The sequence below is a fragment of the Lipotes vexillifer genome, unplaced genomic scaffold (genome assembly GCF_000442215.2).
Source record: "Lipotes vexillifer unplaced genomic scaffold, Lipotes_vexillifer_v1.1 scaffold371, whole genome shotgun sequence".
Classification (NCBI taxonomy): Eukaryota; Metazoa; Chordata; class Mammalia; order Artiodactyla; family Lipotidae; genus Lipotes; species Lipotes vexillifer.
Genome location: NW_006786304.1, coordinates 4,409,160 through 4,428,475, shown reverse-complemented (window position 1 = coordinate 4,428,475; position 19,316 = coordinate 4,409,160). Strand labels below are relative to the sequence as shown.

The 19,316-nt window shown below is 50.6% G+C and overlaps 1 protein-coding gene and 1 non-coding gene across 4 annotated transcripts in view; one reads left to right on the top strand and one right to left on the bottom strand.

The window, feature by feature from the left end:
- The first annotated feature begins 3,577 nt into the window (after window positions 1–3,577).
- TRNAE-UUC (transfer RNA glutamic acid (anticodon UUC)) lies at window positions 3,578–3,650 on the top strand. Its single transcript has one exon. It is a non-coding gene; the product is annotated as a tRNA-Glu (tRNA).
- An 11,665-nt stretch (window positions 3,651–15,315) lies between these two features.
- CUNH19orf47 (chromosome unknown C19orf47 homolog) overlaps window positions 15,316–19,316 on the bottom strand; it is a 16,200-nt gene continuing 12,199 nt past the window's right edge. For 2 of the 3 annotated variants that reach the window (XM_007458652.1, XM_007458653.1), the window contains exons 7-8: window positions 18,714–18,784; window positions 16,122–16,616 (exon numbers count right to left, since the gene is read on the bottom strand). In XM_007458652.1, the coding sequence (XP_007458714.1) occupies window positions 16,122–16,616; window positions 18,714–18,784 (566 nt within the window). Of the gene's footprint in view, window positions 15,593–16,121; window positions 16,617–18,713; window positions 18,785–19,316 lie in introns of those variants that run through there. The other variant, XM_007458651.1, reaches the window with a different exon arrangement.

The window sequence follows — 19,316 nt, the reverse complement described above, 5'->3', positions numbered from 1 at the left end:
GTAAATATCAGCCATTGGTCTCCAGGTTATTGTTTTTACTACTGCTGTTAATCCCATCAGGCAAACCCTCTAAAAGCTGGCAGACCAGAGAAAGAAACCCCTGGCGCAGAGAAATTCTACAGAGCCACCGTGGCCTCACAGAGACTCAGGGACCGTTCTCTCCAGCAACCACAACCCATGGAAGCCAGTTAGCTAGGAAGCTGATGATGTGGACCAGAGCGACTGTCTGCCCCCTTTGACCACATCACCAGCCCACATTAGCTGGGTCAATCAGGGATTATGGCCAGCCCTCTGGGAACTCCAGACCCAGGACAAAGGTTACCGAGCAAGCCAAGGTCACAGGCTGGCCTGAGGAGCCAAGTTCCCAACCAGCAACCACAGTGAGAAACCAGATTCGTGGGGGATTTGGCCGCCCCAAGTCCTTCGGAGCAGCCTTCCTCCCTGGGTCAGTGTGGGGCAGGGGCACCGCCACCAAGTCCCCTTGGCCTATGCAGAGAGGAACAGCTGGGAAAACAGCACTCAGCCTCATTGCCGCCTAATGGTGAAGCCAACTGTTATCGCCTGGTGGGGAACGTAAACATGATGAGCGGCTGGACCAAGGAGACACAAACATGTGTCTGGCCTCATGGCCAGGATGGAGGGGCCTGGGGTGGTGCCTGGCCCCTTGGCACCCAGCACCAACCACTCTCAGGCCAGAGCTCCGGATGCTTCTCTGACAGAGGAAGAGTAAACAAGGTTCAAGGGCAGACCATGGAACACCTAATTACGCCCAGGCCTCTTGCTGAGCCCAAGTGTCTTCCAAATGAGAGGAAAGGGGTGCTCAGAATTCCAAGGATAAAGATGTCCCAGCCACCCTCCCCTTGGGGAGAAGTGTCCCTCAAAGCACTCCTTCCTCCCAAGTCTTAAGCAGATCCAGGGACACAGATCCTCAAATCCAAACTCCATAACCCCTCCCCTCCCTAATATGGAGCCGAAAGCTCAGAAAACAAGCGGCTTCTAAGACGTCTCCCCCAATGCCCCGGCCAAAACCACTGGAAGAATTTGCCACAGAAGTGTCCCAACACACCTTAAAATAAGGTTTAATAACATGAAAAGGTTCTAGGGTAGACAGCAGTCCCACTGACCATCCACTTCCCCTCAAAGTCAATAAGAAGTTCAATAAAGGGTGATTCCCCCTCCAGCTCAGCGTAAACCCCCAAGCTCCACCCACCAAACACAGGAGGCAGAACCCCCTCCTCATCGCTCGGCATTACAGCGCTCCCAAAGTAACTCCCCTGAACACCCACTCGGGCCCGTCCCCACGCCGTCCCTCAAAATTATAAACATCACAGCCCTCCTCCTTTGATATACCGCGGCTCTACGTTCTAAGGATGGCTCCCCCCAGGACCTCAGTGGTACAACCCAGAGGGCGCTACCCGGGCCACACTAGATACAGCTCCCTCCCCAGAAGCCCCTACCTCTCTAAGCACACTCTAGGAACTATTTCCACAGCCCCCTACGCTTGGTAAGACGCGCCTGCCTCCTCAAAGGCTTAGCCTTCGCACACCAGGCGGGCTCTCCCCTCCCAGCCCACTGGCTCAACCCCCAGCCCAGCACGCAGGGGTCTCCGCCTCCAGCCCTTCAGTGGTTCGGTCCCCACACTTTGACATGCGCCCCCTGCAGCTTCAGTGGTACTGCCCGCCGCCCCCGCCCCCTCGGGGCTAGTCCAACCGCCCCCGCGCAGCCTCCCCAACTCAGTCCCGGAAGGGGGGGCTCAAGGACTACGGTCCCCGCCCAGTGGGCACCGGTGGTACGGCCCAGCGCGGCTTTGCTGGGGGTCCGGACGCGACCATCGCGGGGGGGGGGCGCTTGGGGACACGCGCTGGCGCACTCACCTGTCACCGGCGGCCGCCCAGCCTCTCTGGCGGGGTTCTACTCCTGCCCATCGCCACGCTACGCTTGATCCCGCTCCTTGTGTTTCCTGGCGGTGGCGGTGGCAGCACCAGCAGCAACGCCTTAGCGGAGCCAGGCCCAACGGCTCGCGCGGCGCGGCCCCCCCGCCCCCTCCCCCCAGCCCCCGCTTACCGCCCCCTCCCACCCTCTGGGCGGAAATACCGCCTTCTCCCGCCACAAACAGGAACTGACGTGAGAGAGGGAGAAAGGAACTCGAAGAGAGCTAGAGCGCAAGCGCAAGGAAGGGGAGGTGGCCGACTCAGAGAAGGGCGCCTGCGTACGTTAAGCAAGCTTGAACTGGTGTGGGCAAGGGATGTGCCTCGCGCAGGCGCCGGACGGAAAAAAAAAGAAGATTGCGCAGGCTCAGTAAGACTCTGACGCCCGCTTTCCCTGGAGGCTAGCCGCGATGATATTTCCCGGCAGCCCCTGGGCCTTATTTACATACGCTTTGATCTGGTTTTACTCCGCTCTCGCCTTTAGTTCAGGTTCCGAGGCTCTTAAAGAGCCTTGGAGAGGGCGTTAGGAAGGGTTTCCTTTTCAGTATTTCCTCTCATGGTTGAGCACAGGCACTGAAGCCACACAAACCCAGCTTTGCATTTCCTTACTGGTGACTGTGGGCAGAAGGCTTTACCATTTTCTGTGCCTCAGTAGCCACATCTGCAAAATGGAAACAGTCATAGCTGCGTCCCTGGGCTATTGGGCTATTATATGTAAACAGAACGGTGTGTGTCAATTAGACATGCTATAACTCCAAAATATTAATCCTATCTGCTTATGACATACATATGCAATTAAATATGGGATATAACTTTTTCACGGGGTAACTTGGGCCTACAAATGCCTTAAAATCGCCCTGGAGAAAAAAAAAAGCACAGATCCTGGCCCGTGTATTAGCTAGTGTAGTAGACAGCTGTGAGACATCCGGATTCCAGTTCCTGTTCTCTCATGGGTTGGGTGGGGCTTCCTACTTTATGAATTTGGGTTCCAGTAATGCCACACAGAAGGCCTGGCTGGGAGCTGAAGAACCCTGGGTCCACCTAAGTCTGCAAGAGTGTCTCAGGCAAAGTCCTCTCAGGGGTGGTAGTTTCCCCAGAGGTAAACCTACTGCTGAACTAGCCCCCTGCTGGTAGGTCTCCAGCTTGGAACTCTGCTCTGTGTTCCTAATTCCTGGTCTTCCCCCATCACACTCTGACCAGAGCCTCCCCGCTACAACCCTGACCCTTTTAGCCTCTCACTGCCTGTTAACAGATCTGTCTCCTCCATTGCACAGTGAGCCCCAAGAGGGAAGAGTCCAGCACTATCTTAGTCATTGCTGTGTACCTAACACTAACCAGCAAAGGTCCTGGCACAGAGTGGGCTCTCGAGGAATATTTGTTTCAAAAAGTAGCCCTTCTGCTCTGATCTAGACTCAAGGTTACTCTGGCCTACTCGATTTACTCCACTCCAGGATGAACAGCTCATGGTCCATTCCCCTACCTCTAAGTCTTCCTGGGCTGGCTCGAATCCCTGCCCCTCCTGGGAAACAGGATGGATTACAAGACACAGAGATGTCACTGAAAGCTTCTGTGTGCTTGTGTCTGAACTTGTAGGGGCACTAGTAGTAAAGGGTAATGGCTTTCAAACTATTTTAAGACCTAGTAGGAATTCCCTGGTGGCCCAGCGGTTAGGACTGGGCACTTTCACTGCCAAGGCCCCGGGTTCGATCCCTGGTTGGGGAACTAAGATCCCGCAAGCCATGGTGCAATCAAAAAAAAAAAAAAAAGACCAAGAACACACAGATGTATACTTACAATCCCGTGAAACAAAAGTGTCACCAAAGGGAACTCCCTGGCAGTCCAGTGGTTAGGACTCTGTGCTCTCACTGCTGAGGGCCTGGGTTCAGTCCCTGGTTGGGGAACTAAGATCCCACAAGCTGTGAGGTGCAGCCAGGGGAAAAAAAAAGTGCAACCAAATGCTATTTACCCTATGTATGATGCATTCTGATATTTAATTTTTTTTCAGTGCTGTTGAGACCCCGCTGAACTGATTTTCTGACCCACTAATGGGTCGTGCCTTGCAGTTTGAAAAACACTAGTCTGGGAGCGAACAACACTTACTTGCTTTGGAAATAGATAGGCCCTAGTTCTAATCATGCCTCTCCTGTGTCCTTGTCAAAATAACATCATTTCTCTGAGCCTGCCTTTCCTCGTTGCAAAACAATAGCAATAGAATTCATTTAGCAGTTATTACAGGCTAGGTTCTGTTCCTGACACAATCTCACCAATGCTATCCTGTTGCTGTCAACACAATCTTGGAGGTTAAGTGGGACAGTATGTTAACGGGCTTGCTCAGGGTCCCAGGACAAGTTAGGGCTGGAGGTGGGATTTGAACCCAGGTAGTCCCATACAAGAGCCTGTGCTTTGAACTCGTATCATGCCGGAAAATGGAAAGTAATAGCCCTACTTCTGTCCCTTGTGTTGCTTTGGCAAACCACTTAATTATTGTTTGGGGGTCTCAGTCTCTCAATTTCCACATCAAGGGTGATTGAGGAGAAAATTTCCTAAAACCCCAAATTGCTCTCTACCCTCTAATCTATTCTGTGAACTTCCCGCCTATGACTATAAATACGGGCTGCACAGGCACTTTTCTGGGGAGAAGGGCCCAAAGCTTCTCATCTTTAGTCTGCTCAAAGGCCTCTTGATTCAAAAAAGATGATGAAGAATCCTGCCCTGAGGGATGGAGAGGGCATCTCCTCAAAGTCCCCTTCTGTCCCCAGGGAGTGGGAATAAGCCCCTAGAGTCCATTTCAACCCTACTCAAAGATTGCGCTCCTATGGTGATGGGGCAAGCTGCCTGGGCCAGCCATAAAGAACCTCCTGGTAGCCCCAGATGGGGAGGCTTCCACTCCACCCGACAAAGTCTGGAGGGGTCTGTCCCTGGCAGTGGCTCTGGGGGGGGGTGACCCTCCCTGCTACGTGGGTGATCAGGAGGTACAAGCAGGGATACTCAGATTTCCCCTTTCTTCATCCTAAGCAGAGCATTTTCAAGGGAGAAAGTCCATAGCATTGATCAGATTCCCAGAGAAGACTGGAACTGTTAAAAAAAAAGTTTTTATTTAAAAGAGTTTCCCACACTATACAGAAATGTTGAAATAATATCTTTGACGCCGCAGCCAGAAGTTACTAAGCCCCACCCTAGATGCTACTGTGTTGGAAAGATCCTTTTAGAGTCATTTTAAGTGTTTGGCAGTAGTACAGATAAAGGATTCTGTAAATGTTGGTTCCAATTTCCTTTTTATGAAATGTTTTATCGTTCAAAAGTTCTAATAGAAGATACCATGCACCATGCACATTCAACTTTTTAACACATCGCAGATTTCCAAAACGTGTAAGGTGAGGCTAAATGTGCTTTAGTGCAAACCTTGGGATAAAACTTTTTCTACTCTTAAGACTGAACACCTTATCGATCTGCTCTGATCACGTAGATGGCTTCTCATCCCGCAAGAAATAAAAGCTAAAGGCCTCACCATGGTCTTCAGGGACCTATGTGAGCTGCCCCTATCTTACTAACTTCATCTCAAGCTACTCTCACCCTTGACCACCATATCCTAGACACACTAAACTCTTCTCTGCCCCACCAAAAAGACAAGCTTGTTCCTACCTCAGTGCCTTTGCACTTGCTGTTCCTTTTGCCTGGACTGGTCACCCCCCTGATCCTGATCTTTGCATGACTGACTCCTTCTTGTCTTTCAGAACTCAGTGCAAATCTCATCTCTATAGAGAGGCTTTCCCTGGTCACCCCAAATCCAAAAGAGCCACACTGTCACTTCTTTTCAGCATATTTGAATTCTCTACCTAGCGCTTAACACTAAAGAATTTTTTTTTTTAATTTTGTAACTGTCTTCCCCCAAAACCAGAACATAAATTTGCCCATGAGGGCAAAGACTTGTCTTGGGCTGTATTCCCAGCATCTAGAACAATGCCTAACACACAGTTGGGACTTGGGGATCAATAAATATTTGTTGACTGAATGTGGTTTTGATTAGGAAAGTTAAACCTCTGTACTGGGGTGAATTTTACTTCAGGTCTGAACTTGTCTACTCACAAAAAGTTGAACAAATAATAATAATCTCTTAACCTTTATTGAAGAATTCCCACATATCAGGCACAGTGCTGGTAACTATATCCATGACCTGAATATGTTCCTGCAGGTAGAAGTCTCTGTAAGGCCTATTTTGCAGAAGTAAACATAGGCCCAGAGAGGGGAAGTCTCTTGCAAAATATCACTTAGCCAGAATGTGGCGCCCAGATCCATTCCCAAAGATGTCTCAGGCCAAGCCCGCGTTTTTACCCACAGCACTGGACTTTACCTGCGTGAGTCCAGATTTGAGATACAGCAAAATCTCATTTTATGCTAAGTTAAGGTATGTGGATTATTTGAATTGAGAAAAAAAATTTTTTTAAGATTTAATTTTATTTATTTTTGGCTGTGTTGGGTCTTCATCGCTGCGCACAGGCTTTCTCTAGTTGCGGCGAGCGGGGCCTACTCTTCGTTGTGGTGCGCGGGCTTCTTGTTGCGGTGGCTTCCCTTGTGCGGAGCACGGGCTCTAGGCGTGCGGGCTTCAGTAGCTGTGGCACACGGGCTTAGTCTCTCCGGGGCATGTGGGATCTTCCCGGGCCAGGGCTTGAACCCGTGTCCCCTGCATTGGCAGGCGGATTCTTATCCACTGCGCCACCAGGAAAGACCGAAAAATATTTAAAACATAGTTTCCCACATTATTAAGAAAAAATGAGATGATATGAATATCACCTAATTTCATTTTAGGTTAAATCACTTCACAGCTGCCCAAGGAGACGATTTATAAATTCTATTTGTGCTGTTACCACAAGATGGCGCCACGTGAGCTGACCATCCCGGCTGGAACCCAGCTGACTTGCAGGCATCAAGCCTTCCGGGAGAAAGTTGGACCTTTGTGTTGTTATGGAAACATTCACTGTTTAAAAGGAAACTGTGACATAACATCTAAATGCAACACATGATTGGAATTGGATTCTGAGCCGGGGATAAAAATGGCAATAATGAATTTCATTGGGACAATTGATGAAATTGGAATATGAACTGGGGTTTAGATAAGAGTACTGTATCCTCATTAAATTTCTTGGTTTTGATGGTTGTACTGTGCTTATGAAACAAAATGTTCTCGTTCTTAGGAAATACACACTGAAGTACCGCGAGGTAAAGGGACATCATGTTCAACTGAACTCTCAAATGGTTCAAAAACACAGCGTAGGGCTTCCCTGGTGGCGCAGTGGTTGAGAGTCTGCCTGCTGATGCAGGGGACACGGCTTCGTGACCCGCTCCGGGAAGACCCCACATGCCGCGGAGCGGCTGGGCCTGTGAGCCGTGGCTGCTGAGCCTGCGCGTCCGGAGCCTGTGCTCCGCAACGGGAGAGGCCACAACAGTGAGAGGCCCGCGTAGCGTAAAACAAAAAACAAAAAACAAAAACAAAACTGTGTGTGTGTGTGTGTGTGTGTGTGTGTGTGTGTGTGTGTGTGTGTGTGTGTGTGTGACGCACTTATGGAGACGGGGAGTGGAGAAGAGAGAATGATAAGACAAAAGGAGTGAACAGTTGACAAATCTGGCTGAAGAGTACACAGGAATCTCTTGTACTATTCTTGCTACTTTGCTGTAAGTTTATAATTATATTAAAATAAAGAGTTACCCCAAAAGCTCTTTTCTGTAGCCAATGAGAATGTCACTAAAGGGTTCTTTAAGTGGTGACGCTAATGCTGGTATGGAAAATCTTCCCTGAAAATCATCAATTTCAGACAGATTAGATAACCACACTGTGCCAGGTACTGTTTAAACCCTTCACATGAATTGACTCATTTAATCTTCATAATCATCCTGTGAGGTGGATGCTACTATTACCTTAGTGAGGAGGTAACTAAAGCACAGAGAGGTTGAGTAACTTGCCCAAGATCACACAGCTGCTCTTAATCATAACAGCTCAAGCTCTTAACCATAATAGACCATCAAGGAGGCCAAATGATCACCAGGATGTGCTATGTTGGTTATTTAGGAACAAGCACTGCATTAAATATGAGGGAGCAAAAAAGGCAGCTCTAGGGGAAAAGTTTGGAACAATGAATGTAGGTTTATGTGCTCTGAACCCCTGCCTCAACCTGACATTCAAGTCTATGTAAAAGTCAGTCTTGAATTATGCAAGGTTTAGCCAAAATAAAATAGGGAAATAAAATGGCTGCTTATTCTGATATGAACCTGCTAGCCATCAACACTGGAGGAAAAATTAGAATGTTCCTCAAACAAATCTGATTGTTCTCAATATTTACTTTTTTTTTTTTTTTTTTGCGATATGTGGGCCTCTCACTGTCGTGGCCCCTCCCGTTGCCGGATGCGCAAGCTCAGCGCCCACGGCTCACGGGCCCAGCCGCTCCGCGGCATGTGGGATCCCCCCGGACCGGGGCACGAACCCGTATCCCCTGCATCGGCAGGCGGACTCCCAACCACTGCGCCACCAGGGAGGCCCCTCAATATTTACTTTTAAATACACAAATGGCATAAGTTCAAACTTATAAAACAGGAGCATTCCCTTTGCCCCTGCAGTTTAGCTCGTAGATATTTACCCTATGGATATGTTCACACATGAGCAAAAAATGGTATATACAAGAGGCGCTGTTTGTGATAGAAAAAGACTTAGAAACCACCTAAATGCCCACCATAAGGGGCTGGTTCAAAGGTACATCCACACAAGGGAATACTATGCAGTTAGTTTAAAAGGAAGCTCTTTCCAATAAGGACATTAAAAGGTGTTTAAGGACTTCCCTGGTGGTGCAGTGGATAAGAATCCGCCTGCCAGTGCAGGGGACACGGGTGCGAGCCCTGATTCGGGAAGATCCCACGTGCCACGGAGCAACTAAGCACGTGCGCCACAATTACTGAGCCTGCGCTCTAGAGCCCGCAAGCCACAACTACTGAGTCTCCGTGCCACAACTACTGAAGCCGGCGTGCCTAGAGCCCATGCTCCTCAACAAGAGAAGCCACTGCAATGAGAAGCCCACGCACTGCAATGAAGAGTAGCCCCCGCTCACCGCAACTAGAGAAAGCCCATGTGCAGCAACGAAGATTCAATGCGGCCAAAAATTAATTTTTAAAAAAGATGTTTACGATTATCAGCCATCAGGGAAGTGCAAATCAAAACCACAGTGATATCATTCCAAACGCACTAGGATGGCAATAATCAAGAAGACAGATAATTAAGTGTTAGCAAGGATATGGAGAAATTGGAACCCTCATACACTACTGGTGGGAAAGTAAAATGGTACAGCCACTTTGAAAAACAGTCCAGCAGTTCCTGAAATGATTAAAAACAGAATTAACTTATGATCCAACAATTCTACTCCTAGGTATATACCCAAGAGAATTGAAAACATACGTCTACACAAAATTTGTACGTGAATGTTCATAGCAACATTATTCGTAATAGCCGAAAAGTGGAAACAACACAATGTCCACACAATATGCAACATTACTCATCAACAGAAAGAAATTAAGTACTGCCACATGCTACAACATGGATGAACCCTGAAAACCTGCTAAGTGCAAGAAACCAGACACAAAAGGCCACATACTGTATGATTCCATTTATATGAAATGTCCAGAAGAGGAAAATCTATACAGACAGAAAGCAAATTAGTGGTTGCCAAGGGCTTGGAGCAGGGGGTGGGGTAGAGTATGAGAGGACTTGGGGATTGATGCTTAAGGAGTGTGGGTGTTTCTTTTCAGGATAGTGAAAATATTCTAAACTTGTGGTGATGGACACAACTCTGTGAATAACCAAAAGCCACGGAAGTGTGCATTTTAAATGGGTGAATTGTCGCATATGTGAATTATATCTCAATAAAGTATTTTTCTTAAGTTCTTTATGTACTGATATGAAATGATCTCCAGGATATATATTGAGTAAAAAAAGCAAAGTGTAAAACTATCATATATTCTACCATCTGAGTGAGAAAATATAGTTATGTTTATAAATGAAATGTTTCTGGAAGGACACATAAAACCCCAGTATCACTGATTGCTCCTGGAGAGGGGAACTGGATGACTGAGGCATCTAGAGTAGGAGAGAGAATTGTTTTTTTTAACTGGTAATAGATACCAAGAAAGTATTAAAACTTTGAACACAATGAACACCTGTGTGCCCACCACCCAACTTTAAAAACCACTACCAGGGCTTCCCTGGTGGCGCGGTGGTTGAGAGTCCGCCTGCCGATGCGGGGGACGCGGGTTCGTGCCCCGGTCTGGGAGGATCCCACGTGCCGTGGAGCGGCTGGGCCCGTGAGCCATGGCCGCTGGGCCTGCGCGTCCGGGGCCTGTGCTCCGCAACGGGAGAGGCCACAACAGTGAGAGGCCCATGTACCAAAAAAAAAAAAAAAAAGACCACTACCATACAGTTGGACCCCATGTGCACCCCTCCAATCACATCCCATCCCACCCCTGAATTGATCCACCGTCCTACATTTGGAGTTTATCATTCCCATGCATTTTATACTTTCATTACACTCTAAGTATGTATAACCAATATGCATTATTTCGCTTTTTTTGTTGTTGGCCATGCGGGATCTGTTCCCCGACCAGGGGCTGAACCTGGGCCACGGCAGTGAAAGCCCAAAATCCTAACCACTAGGCCACCAGGGAACTCCCTATTTTGCATATTTTAAAACTACACATATTCTTCTGTAATTTGCTTTTATCACCCAATGTTTTGCTTTATTCATATTGATATGTACAACTTTAGTTCATTTTCATTGAAGTGTAATATTCCACATCCAATACATAATGTAATACATCCAGTATTGATGTACTGGATTGGCCCAAAAGTTCGTTCAGGGTTTTCCTTGTCATCTTACCAAAACCCGAATGAATTTTTTGGCCAACCCTATATAATCTTCCAAGGTGGCCACAATGTGATCTCTCATCCCATATGCCCTTCTTACAATGAGACACTGACATTCCTGTCACTGAGAAATAAGGCCTATGGTCCCTCTTGAATCTAGGTGGGCTAGTGACTATGGCAGAAGTGAAGCAATGTGAGTGACTTCCAATGCTAGGTTAGAAAAGGCAATACAGTTTTCCCTGAGTCTCTTGAGAAGCTTGCTCTTTTTTTTTTTTTTTCCGGTATGCGGGCCTCTCACTGTTGTGGCCTCTCCCGTTGCGGAGCACAGGCTCCGGACGCACAGGCTCAGCGGCCATGGCTCACGGGGCCAGCCGCTCCACTGCATGTGGGATCTTCCCAGCCGCTCCACTGCATGTGGGATCTTCCCAGACCGGGGCACGAACTCGTGTCCCCCGCATCGGCAGGCGGACTCTCAACCACTGCGCCACCAGGGAAGCCCCGAGAAGCTTGCTCTTTGAACCCAGCTGCCATGTTGTAAGGAAGCCCAGGCCACATGTAGGCATTCTGGCTGATAGCCCACACTCAGGTTTTATCTAAGTGCCAGTATTGGTTAACCACCAGACGACTGGGGAAGCTTTCAAGAGGACGCCAGCCCCAGCCAAGATCTTACAGCAAGCACATGAGAGCGCCCAAGTTATAACAGTCTAATTGCGCAAGTCAGCACCCAGAGCCGTAAGAGATACTGATTATTGACCTGAGCCACTAAGTATTGAGGGGATTCACTATGCATTAGATAATTAGAACATCTATGTCACAATCTGCCCATTCTCCAGCAGATGGATATTTGGGTTGTTTCCAAGTTTTTTATGGCATTACAACAGTGATCTTATGAACATTCTGATACATGTCCTGTGTGCATGTGTAAGCTCCTCCAGAAAGGTAGTTACTGGGTTGGAGAATATGTCATCTTCAATTACACTACAACCTATCAAACTATTTTCCAAAATGGTTGATACCAACTTACATTCCAACAGCAGTATATACACTCCTATTACTCCAAATCTTCCCCAACACTTGAGACTTTAACTTTTTTGCTAGTCTTTTGCCCAGTAGGGCACAAAACAGTCTTATTGTATATATCCTTTTGTACCTTTGAATTTTGTGTTGTTCGCATGAATCAATGCAAAATAAACATTTAAATGTATGCTAATAAATTACTGCTCTTCTGTTTTAAGCATGTTTTATATATTGGGGTTCCCCCGTTACTTTTTTTTCTTTTTTGGCCGCACCACATCTCTCATTATCCAGCAGGCTAGCCCAGGCTCATCTACACAGTGGTGGCTGCAGGGTTCCCAAAAGCAGCACAAGAGGGCAGGCCCCAGTGCACAAAGCACCTCTTAAGCCCTATCAACTTAACGAAGCACGTATTTTGTACTTCCTAGGTGGTGGTCCATATTAGCTCTTAGCATCCCCTGATCCGCTTCCCCCAGCGGTCTCCAATTAGAAGAATCCAACTGCTCTTAATTCCTTTTTGGAATGGGGTGATATATGTATAAGTAAATCAACTGAAGAGTGCCAATAGTCTTGGGGGAGAACCTCATTCAGATCTGCTAGTGACCCAATAACAGTGTTTGCACTAAAGTGATATGATTGGAGTTCCTCAAATTCACCCCTGAATCGACCCTGCCTTTCTCCATTGCAGCACTACTTGTAGTAACAAGGAACTGGAAACAATCTGAATTCCCTTCCAAAAAGGACTGGGTAAGTAAGCTAGGCCGTTAACGTGCGTGTGTGCTCGACTGTGTGCACTGTGTGTTCCTCTTGTATGTATGTGTGAATGTATGTGTGTGCGTGCGCACGCACGCACACACATCTCTGGAAGGCTTATCCAAGACACCGTTAACACTAGTGGCCTCTGAGGAGTGGACTGGGGAGCTAGGAGACTTGGGAAGAGACTTTTCACCATGAAGCCCTTTGTATCTTGGCATTTTGCACCGTGTGTATGTATTATTTATGCTCAAATACGTTTCACAGAACCAGAGAAAAAATAACGCACCCCTGTGGGCCACAGCTGTTGGGGCTTGTTTGCAGGAATCGCCATATCAAATGAGTGGGACACTGGCACTCTGGAGCGGCTGGCTGGGAGGCCGAGGAGGTGTCCGGCTCCACCCTGTCTGGCAGCTGGTGGCAGGATGGGCATGGCCTGAGGTCTCCCAGAGCTGCAAATGCTCCCTAGGGTAAGTTGGTGGGGGCGGGGTAACATGCACACACAGACAACTATAGCAAGTCCAAAACCACTCTCCTATGACCCTCCTCTCCCCTTTCCAAAAGGGCCTTTTCTCAAATCTGCGGTTGAGGCAGCACAGGGCAGGGGCTAAAGGGCGAGGCTCCTGGTCACCTCCCTGATGGCAAGCCCAGTGCTGCCACTTCCCAGCTGGTGAGGCCTTCAGCAGTTCGTTCCCCTCTGCGCCTCTGGAAGGAGGCAAGAGTGACTCGACTAACCTCATCAGCTTTTCATGAGAAGTGAGCTATATATGCTTTTATATCATTTCAGTTCCTATTACACATCAAGAAATTACCCCGTGCTCTTAAATTTAGTAACTGGAACTCTTCCACTTAACCCTGGCAGTTGCTAAAATTATCCATGAAGTGGAACTCAAGGAAATTACTGGGGCGGGGGGGGAGGGGGTAAAAAGAAGAGTTGAAGACCAGCAAGAAACCTGTGTATATGTGTGAGCGGCCCCTTGTGGCCCAGACACAAAAGGGCGGCCTCTGGAATCTTGACATTGCCGTCCTTTGCCGTCCTTCTGAGATCCAGAAGGTCCACGAGGGTCTGGCCTGGGCCTCACCAGGAAAGGGGTCTATGGGTCCTCCCTCTACCACTCTACCACTGCCCCTCATTCTGAAGTCCAGCCCCTCACACCACAGGCCCAGTGCTTGGGACGCCGCCTGACACGCAGTAGCCTCCCCAAAGGACGTTACTAAAAACCTAAAAATAAGTGGATGATCACTTACAAAGACAAAAACAGGTCTGGAGATGGATGATGGTGATGCTTATACAACAATATGAATGTACTTAATGCCACTGAACAGTACGCTGAAAACCGGTTCAAATGGTAAATTCTGTGTTATGTATATTTTACCACAATGAAAACAAACAAACAAAAGGGATGAGTTCTAATCTCAGCTTTACCTGCAGTTAGTTCTCCAAACCCCTTGCCCACTCCTTGGTAATCTCCTTATCAGATCCTGTTCTCTACACGGGAAAAGGGCCCCAACTCCCTTCCGGGTCCCCTCCTCTCTCTATACCCTTTTCCAGCTGGTATCGCCAGGCCCTCGGCTTTGAACACGGCTGTACTCTGAGCACCCCCCAAGCTGTTGCCCCAGCAGCCTGCTCACCTCTCAGTCAACGCCTGAGAGCTGAGCGCCCTCCCGCCCCAGCCGGCTCCACAAACAGCACCTTCCTCTAGACGCTCAAGTCCTCCATCTAGGTGTGATCCAGCCCCTCCCCTTGCCCCAATTTCCAATCCACCCGTGTGGAGAGTCCTGCTGCCCCTTCCGAAGCGCACCCAAGGTCCACCCACTGCCTCCCCCACCCACCATCTCTCCCCACGCTGCCTCCCCACCTCCGCCCCTGCCCTCCCAGCAACTTGTCCTCCTCACAGTGGCCCAAGCAATCTTCGTAAAAGGCAACTCAGATCATCACTTGCCTGCTTTAAACCCTCCCAGACTCCTCAGCACTCCTGGGAGGATGTCCAAATTCCTCCGGCCCCTCACTCACCTGCCAGCCACGCTGGTGGTCTCCGTGTTCACTATCCCGCCTCAGAGCTGTGGCCCTGGCTGCTTCCTCTGCCTGAACTGCACAGGCCACCCTACAGGTTACCTCCTCTGAAAGGCCTTCTTGCCCCAAACATCTAAGAGCACTGGTCACTTGCAGTCACCCTTCCAATTCTTTGGGCACCCCCTGAACAGTACACTTAAAAATGGTTCAAACGGCAAATTGTGATTTACTGATTACTTTACCACCTGTCTCCCTGGCTAGAGAGGTCAGCCACACAGGAAGAGACTTGTCTGCCTTGCTCATGGATGGATCCCCAGCTCCTAGAACAGGCCTGGCACAGAGTAGGTGCTGTGCAGTGATGAGTAGGTAAACGGTCAAATCCACAGGCACCCACACAAATGAAGCCTGCGGTCTGGAAAGCCATCCACAGGCAGAGTGGCAGAAACAGGGGAAATCTGTGGAAGGGGAGGGCAGAGGGACAGAAGCCCTGCGCGTTGCCGAGGGGAGGTGGAGGCCCAACTAGATGATGACCATGACCGTGACTCCCTTCAGCTCGGGGCCTGCAGCAAAAACACGGCCCACCTATGTATGTGGGGAGCTTGACCCTCAGAGACGAGGCCCAACCCTTCGTGGGTGCCCCGCCCACACTGTGCTTCATGTGAAAAACAGTCCTGCGACTCGCCCTGAAGGAGGGGAGGGAAACAGTCTGAAAGTCACAAAAATATATTAAAATAGCTGTTTTCTTCTCTCAGTGCTGGCTTCCCTTCTTAGTGCCCCTTATCCGCCACCCGCCACCGACTTTCAGGGAAAAAGATGCCCAGGCAGGTGCCCCAGCTGCAGCCTGGGGTCTGGGGAGGTCCCTCCAGCCTAGGAGTGACGGCGGCTAACAGTCTCTACAGGCTCGACGCCACCGCCGCCGACGAGGGGGCCGCTGGGAGGCCGGAGGTGCAGGAGGGTCAGGCAGGACGCAGCGGACAGTCGGGCCTTGCCACAGGGACAGAAAACAGAAGAGAAATGAACAGAGTGAAGAGACGGAGAGAGAGAAGTCAAAGCATCAGGGGGAGGGGGCAGAGGAGGGAGGGAAGCGAGGAAGCCAGGGGGGTGGGGGATACGGGAGCCCCTTCAGACGACACCCACCCTGGGGGACAGGGAGGCCCGGAGCCGGGGTTTGAGGCAGCAGCTGTTGCTGAGAGGGAGGATGGGGAAGGGAGGACAGGAAAAGGGCACTTGGCACTTGGAGAGGTAGAAAAGTGTGTCCTGCCAAGGCCACGGTCAGAGAGGAGAGAACAGAGGACGCGAGAGAAGGGAAAGTCCCAGAGCGGCAAGGCCGGGCCACAATGACCATCTCAGACTCAGAAAAACCGGGTGAATCCCCAGAAAGCTCAGGCTGGCAGAATGCCTGAGGGAGACAAGCAGTGTCATCCAGCAGCCGGCAGGGAGGCATGAGCGCGCCCTCGCTGAAGACTCTGATGGAGCCTGGAGTCTGGAGAGGGGCCTGCGCCCCACCCTTGGGCTAGAAGGTCCTGCGGCCCAGTCTTTTGAACACGCTCACAGTGCCCGCGTGGTCCATCTGGGCACCAAGGCCCTCGCTGGAGCTGCTCCCCCGGGGCCCCACCAGAGTCCTCTTAATGGTGACCTTGACCTCAGCCGAGGACTTACTCTTGGTGCTCGTGACCTGGCTGTCCTGGGCCTCCGGCACAAGGGCAGCCTTGCCCAGTCTCTGGATGATGCTGACTTTGGATAGGGACTCCGGCTTCCTCTCGAGCCCAGGTCGTGAGGAAAATGCCAGGCGCCGCAGCGTTGGGGCGGCAGCCGTTGCCACCGAGCTTGTGGCCTTGGCTTTGACAGTTAGTGCGGGCTGGGGACTGGCTTTGGCTGGGGCCCGGCCTAGCTTCTTCAGGACCCCGGCATACTGCAGGACAGAGCTGCTGCTATCGTTGTCACTGTCCCAAGCCAGATCCTCGTCCGTCTCTGGGGTGGCCCCCAGGCGGCTGAAGACTCCTGTGGGCTGTGGAGGTCAGAGACAGGACAAGTGAGTCACTTAGTCACTCAGCATGCATTCACAGAGAGCTGCCTCATCTGTGCCTACGTCACGGGGCTCACAGTCAGGAAAAACACCCATCGGTGACACACTAGACAGTGATCAGAGTCATGAGAGGGCAAGTCCAGGGAGCTGGAGGAGGCCAGGAGAGGAAGGCTCCCTGGAGAGGGACATCAGAGATGAAATCTGAAAGCCGAGTGGAAGTGAGTCGAATAAAGAGGGAGCGGGAGGGGAGGCGAAAGGGAAGACCATTTGCAAAGGTCTACAGGTGAACGTGAGAGAAAAGGCAAATTTGGTCATTCGCTCCACAGACATTCTCTGAGTCCGAGGTCAATACCTGGCCCTGTGTTGGGCAGTGCTGGGGACCCAGTGGTGACCAAGACGGGCCTGGTCCTGCTCTCAGGGGGCTCACAGTCCAGTGGGGAAAACAGACACAGCATCGGATATAGCACAAGTAATTCTCTAATTACGAGAGAGAATTCCCTGGAGGTTCAGTGGTTAGGACTCCGCTCTCACTGCCAAGGGCCCAGGCTCAATCCCTGGGAATTAAGATCCCATGAGCCTTAATTAGTGTTCCTGGGAGGAGAGGGGAGCGCTGCAGAGCAGGGTACAGGGAGGCCTCATCTCTCAGAGTTCAGGACAGCCTTCTCTGGGTAATCAACGTTTAAGAGAGTAAAGAGTGCCGTCTAAGTCCCCAAGACAGGAATTAGAATCATATTTACGGCACACTCACTAGGTGCGAAGCTCTCCATGGCTGCATCTTCAAGCCACGTGATCCTGAGTGCTATTATCACACTCATGATAAGATTTAGGCAGTGAGAAAAAGCCAGAGTGGGTGAGCCCTGGTGAACAAGGAACAAAAGGCAGCTGGAGAGCTCCACCAGAGTTACTCAAAGGTGCCACTTAAAGATACTCACTAGGGCTTCCCTGGTGGCGCAGTGGTTAGGAATCCACCTGCCAACGCATGGGACACGGGTTCAAGCCCTGGTCCGGGAACATCCCACATGCCACGGAGCAACTAAGCCCGTGCGCCACAGCTACTGAGCCTGAGCTCTAGAGCCCACGAGTCACAACTACTGAGCCCCCATGCCACAACTACTGAAGCCCACACGCCTAGAGCCCATGCTCGGCAACAAGAAGCCACCGCAGTGAGAAGCCTGCGCACCACGACAGAGTAGCCCCCGCTCGCCACAACTAGAGAAAGCCCACGCGTAGCAACGAAGACCCAACGCAGCCAAAAATAATAAAATAAAATAAAATACATTTTAAAATAAATAAATAAAGACGCTCACCCCTGCACCAGACAGCCCCCGCGCTACGCAGCTATACCTCACTCAGTCCTCATGACCACGCTGTGAGGTACTATACGGAGGAGGAAACTGAGGTGCAAAGGGCTTAAGTGACACAGTCAAGGCCACGCAGCCAGGCGGTGGCAGAGACGGATTTGTGCCAGGCAATGGGCTCAGGCTGCGTCTCCCAAGCACATGCCGTGGTTAGGCCTGCGGGACTGCCGGTGGAGGAGGAAGAGCGGGCTGCGCCTGAGCACGTGGTGAAAAGCCTCTGAAGGGTTTCCCAAGGGCGAGGGGGAAGGGCCTGTCCTGGAGGCAGCACGTGCTGCCGCTGTGGGCGAAAGGCTGGAGGGGTTCACAGGAGCTGTGCAGAGACCAGCCAGGAGGCCACTGCCCTACGCAGGCAGGGAGAGGTGGCAGACAGGTGGGGACAGATGGCCCCATCAGACTCAAGACTGCCTGGAGTGGGGACGGTGGAGCACCCGAGACAGGGCCCAGGGGACGTTTTGCTTTGGGGGAAGATGCTGAGGACAATTTGGGGACATGGTGGTGGGAGGGGTCCGAGGGCGGCATCCATGACTTGCCAGACCCCCGGGGCTGGAAATTGGGAGAGAGGTCGGGATAGAAGACAGACAGGGAAGCCACCAGTGCAGAAAAGGGCACTGGGCCTGGATAGGTGGGTGAGACAGGGTGAGATGTATGTGGGAAATGCCAGGAACAACACCCAGGGAAGACAAGAATTTGAGAATCCCCAGTAGCTCCATTTCCAACTCACTTTATTCCCCATCGTCGTGTCTGCCTTGGTCTCGGCGCCAAGGCGGTCAAACACAGACGTCCTGTGGAGACCTGGGAGGGAAGTGAGGCCATCGCATCAGACAGCGCCTGCTGGGAGGCCCATGTGGGCCCAGGCCTGGCTGAGCGCCGTGCAGACAGGGAGGGGTCGACACAGCCAGCCCAGACCCCAGGCAGCTCTGGTCCAAGCAGGCACCGACTGGGCCCAGTTAGGTTTTACATCTATGTTGTCGACTAACACTGACCTTAACCCACACACTTCTGGCTAGTGTCAAATGTGGGAAGGATCAACTAAAATGGACACTTCCGGTCCTCACACCAATTCATGAAGTGTATGTGCGGGAAGAGTTCTTAATCCCTTCTGGTTCCTTTCCCTATTTTGGGGGCCATGGGCCTCTCAGAGAACCTGATGAATGGTAATGCTCTCCCTAAATAACAGCCTGAAGAGCCATTAACAGGAGAATGCTTACGAGATTACAGTACAGAAGTGCTATGAAAATATTCAATGACCATTAAAAAGAATGAAGAAGGGCTTCCCTGGTGGCGCAGTGGTTGAGAGTCCGCCTGCCGATGCAGGGGACGCGGG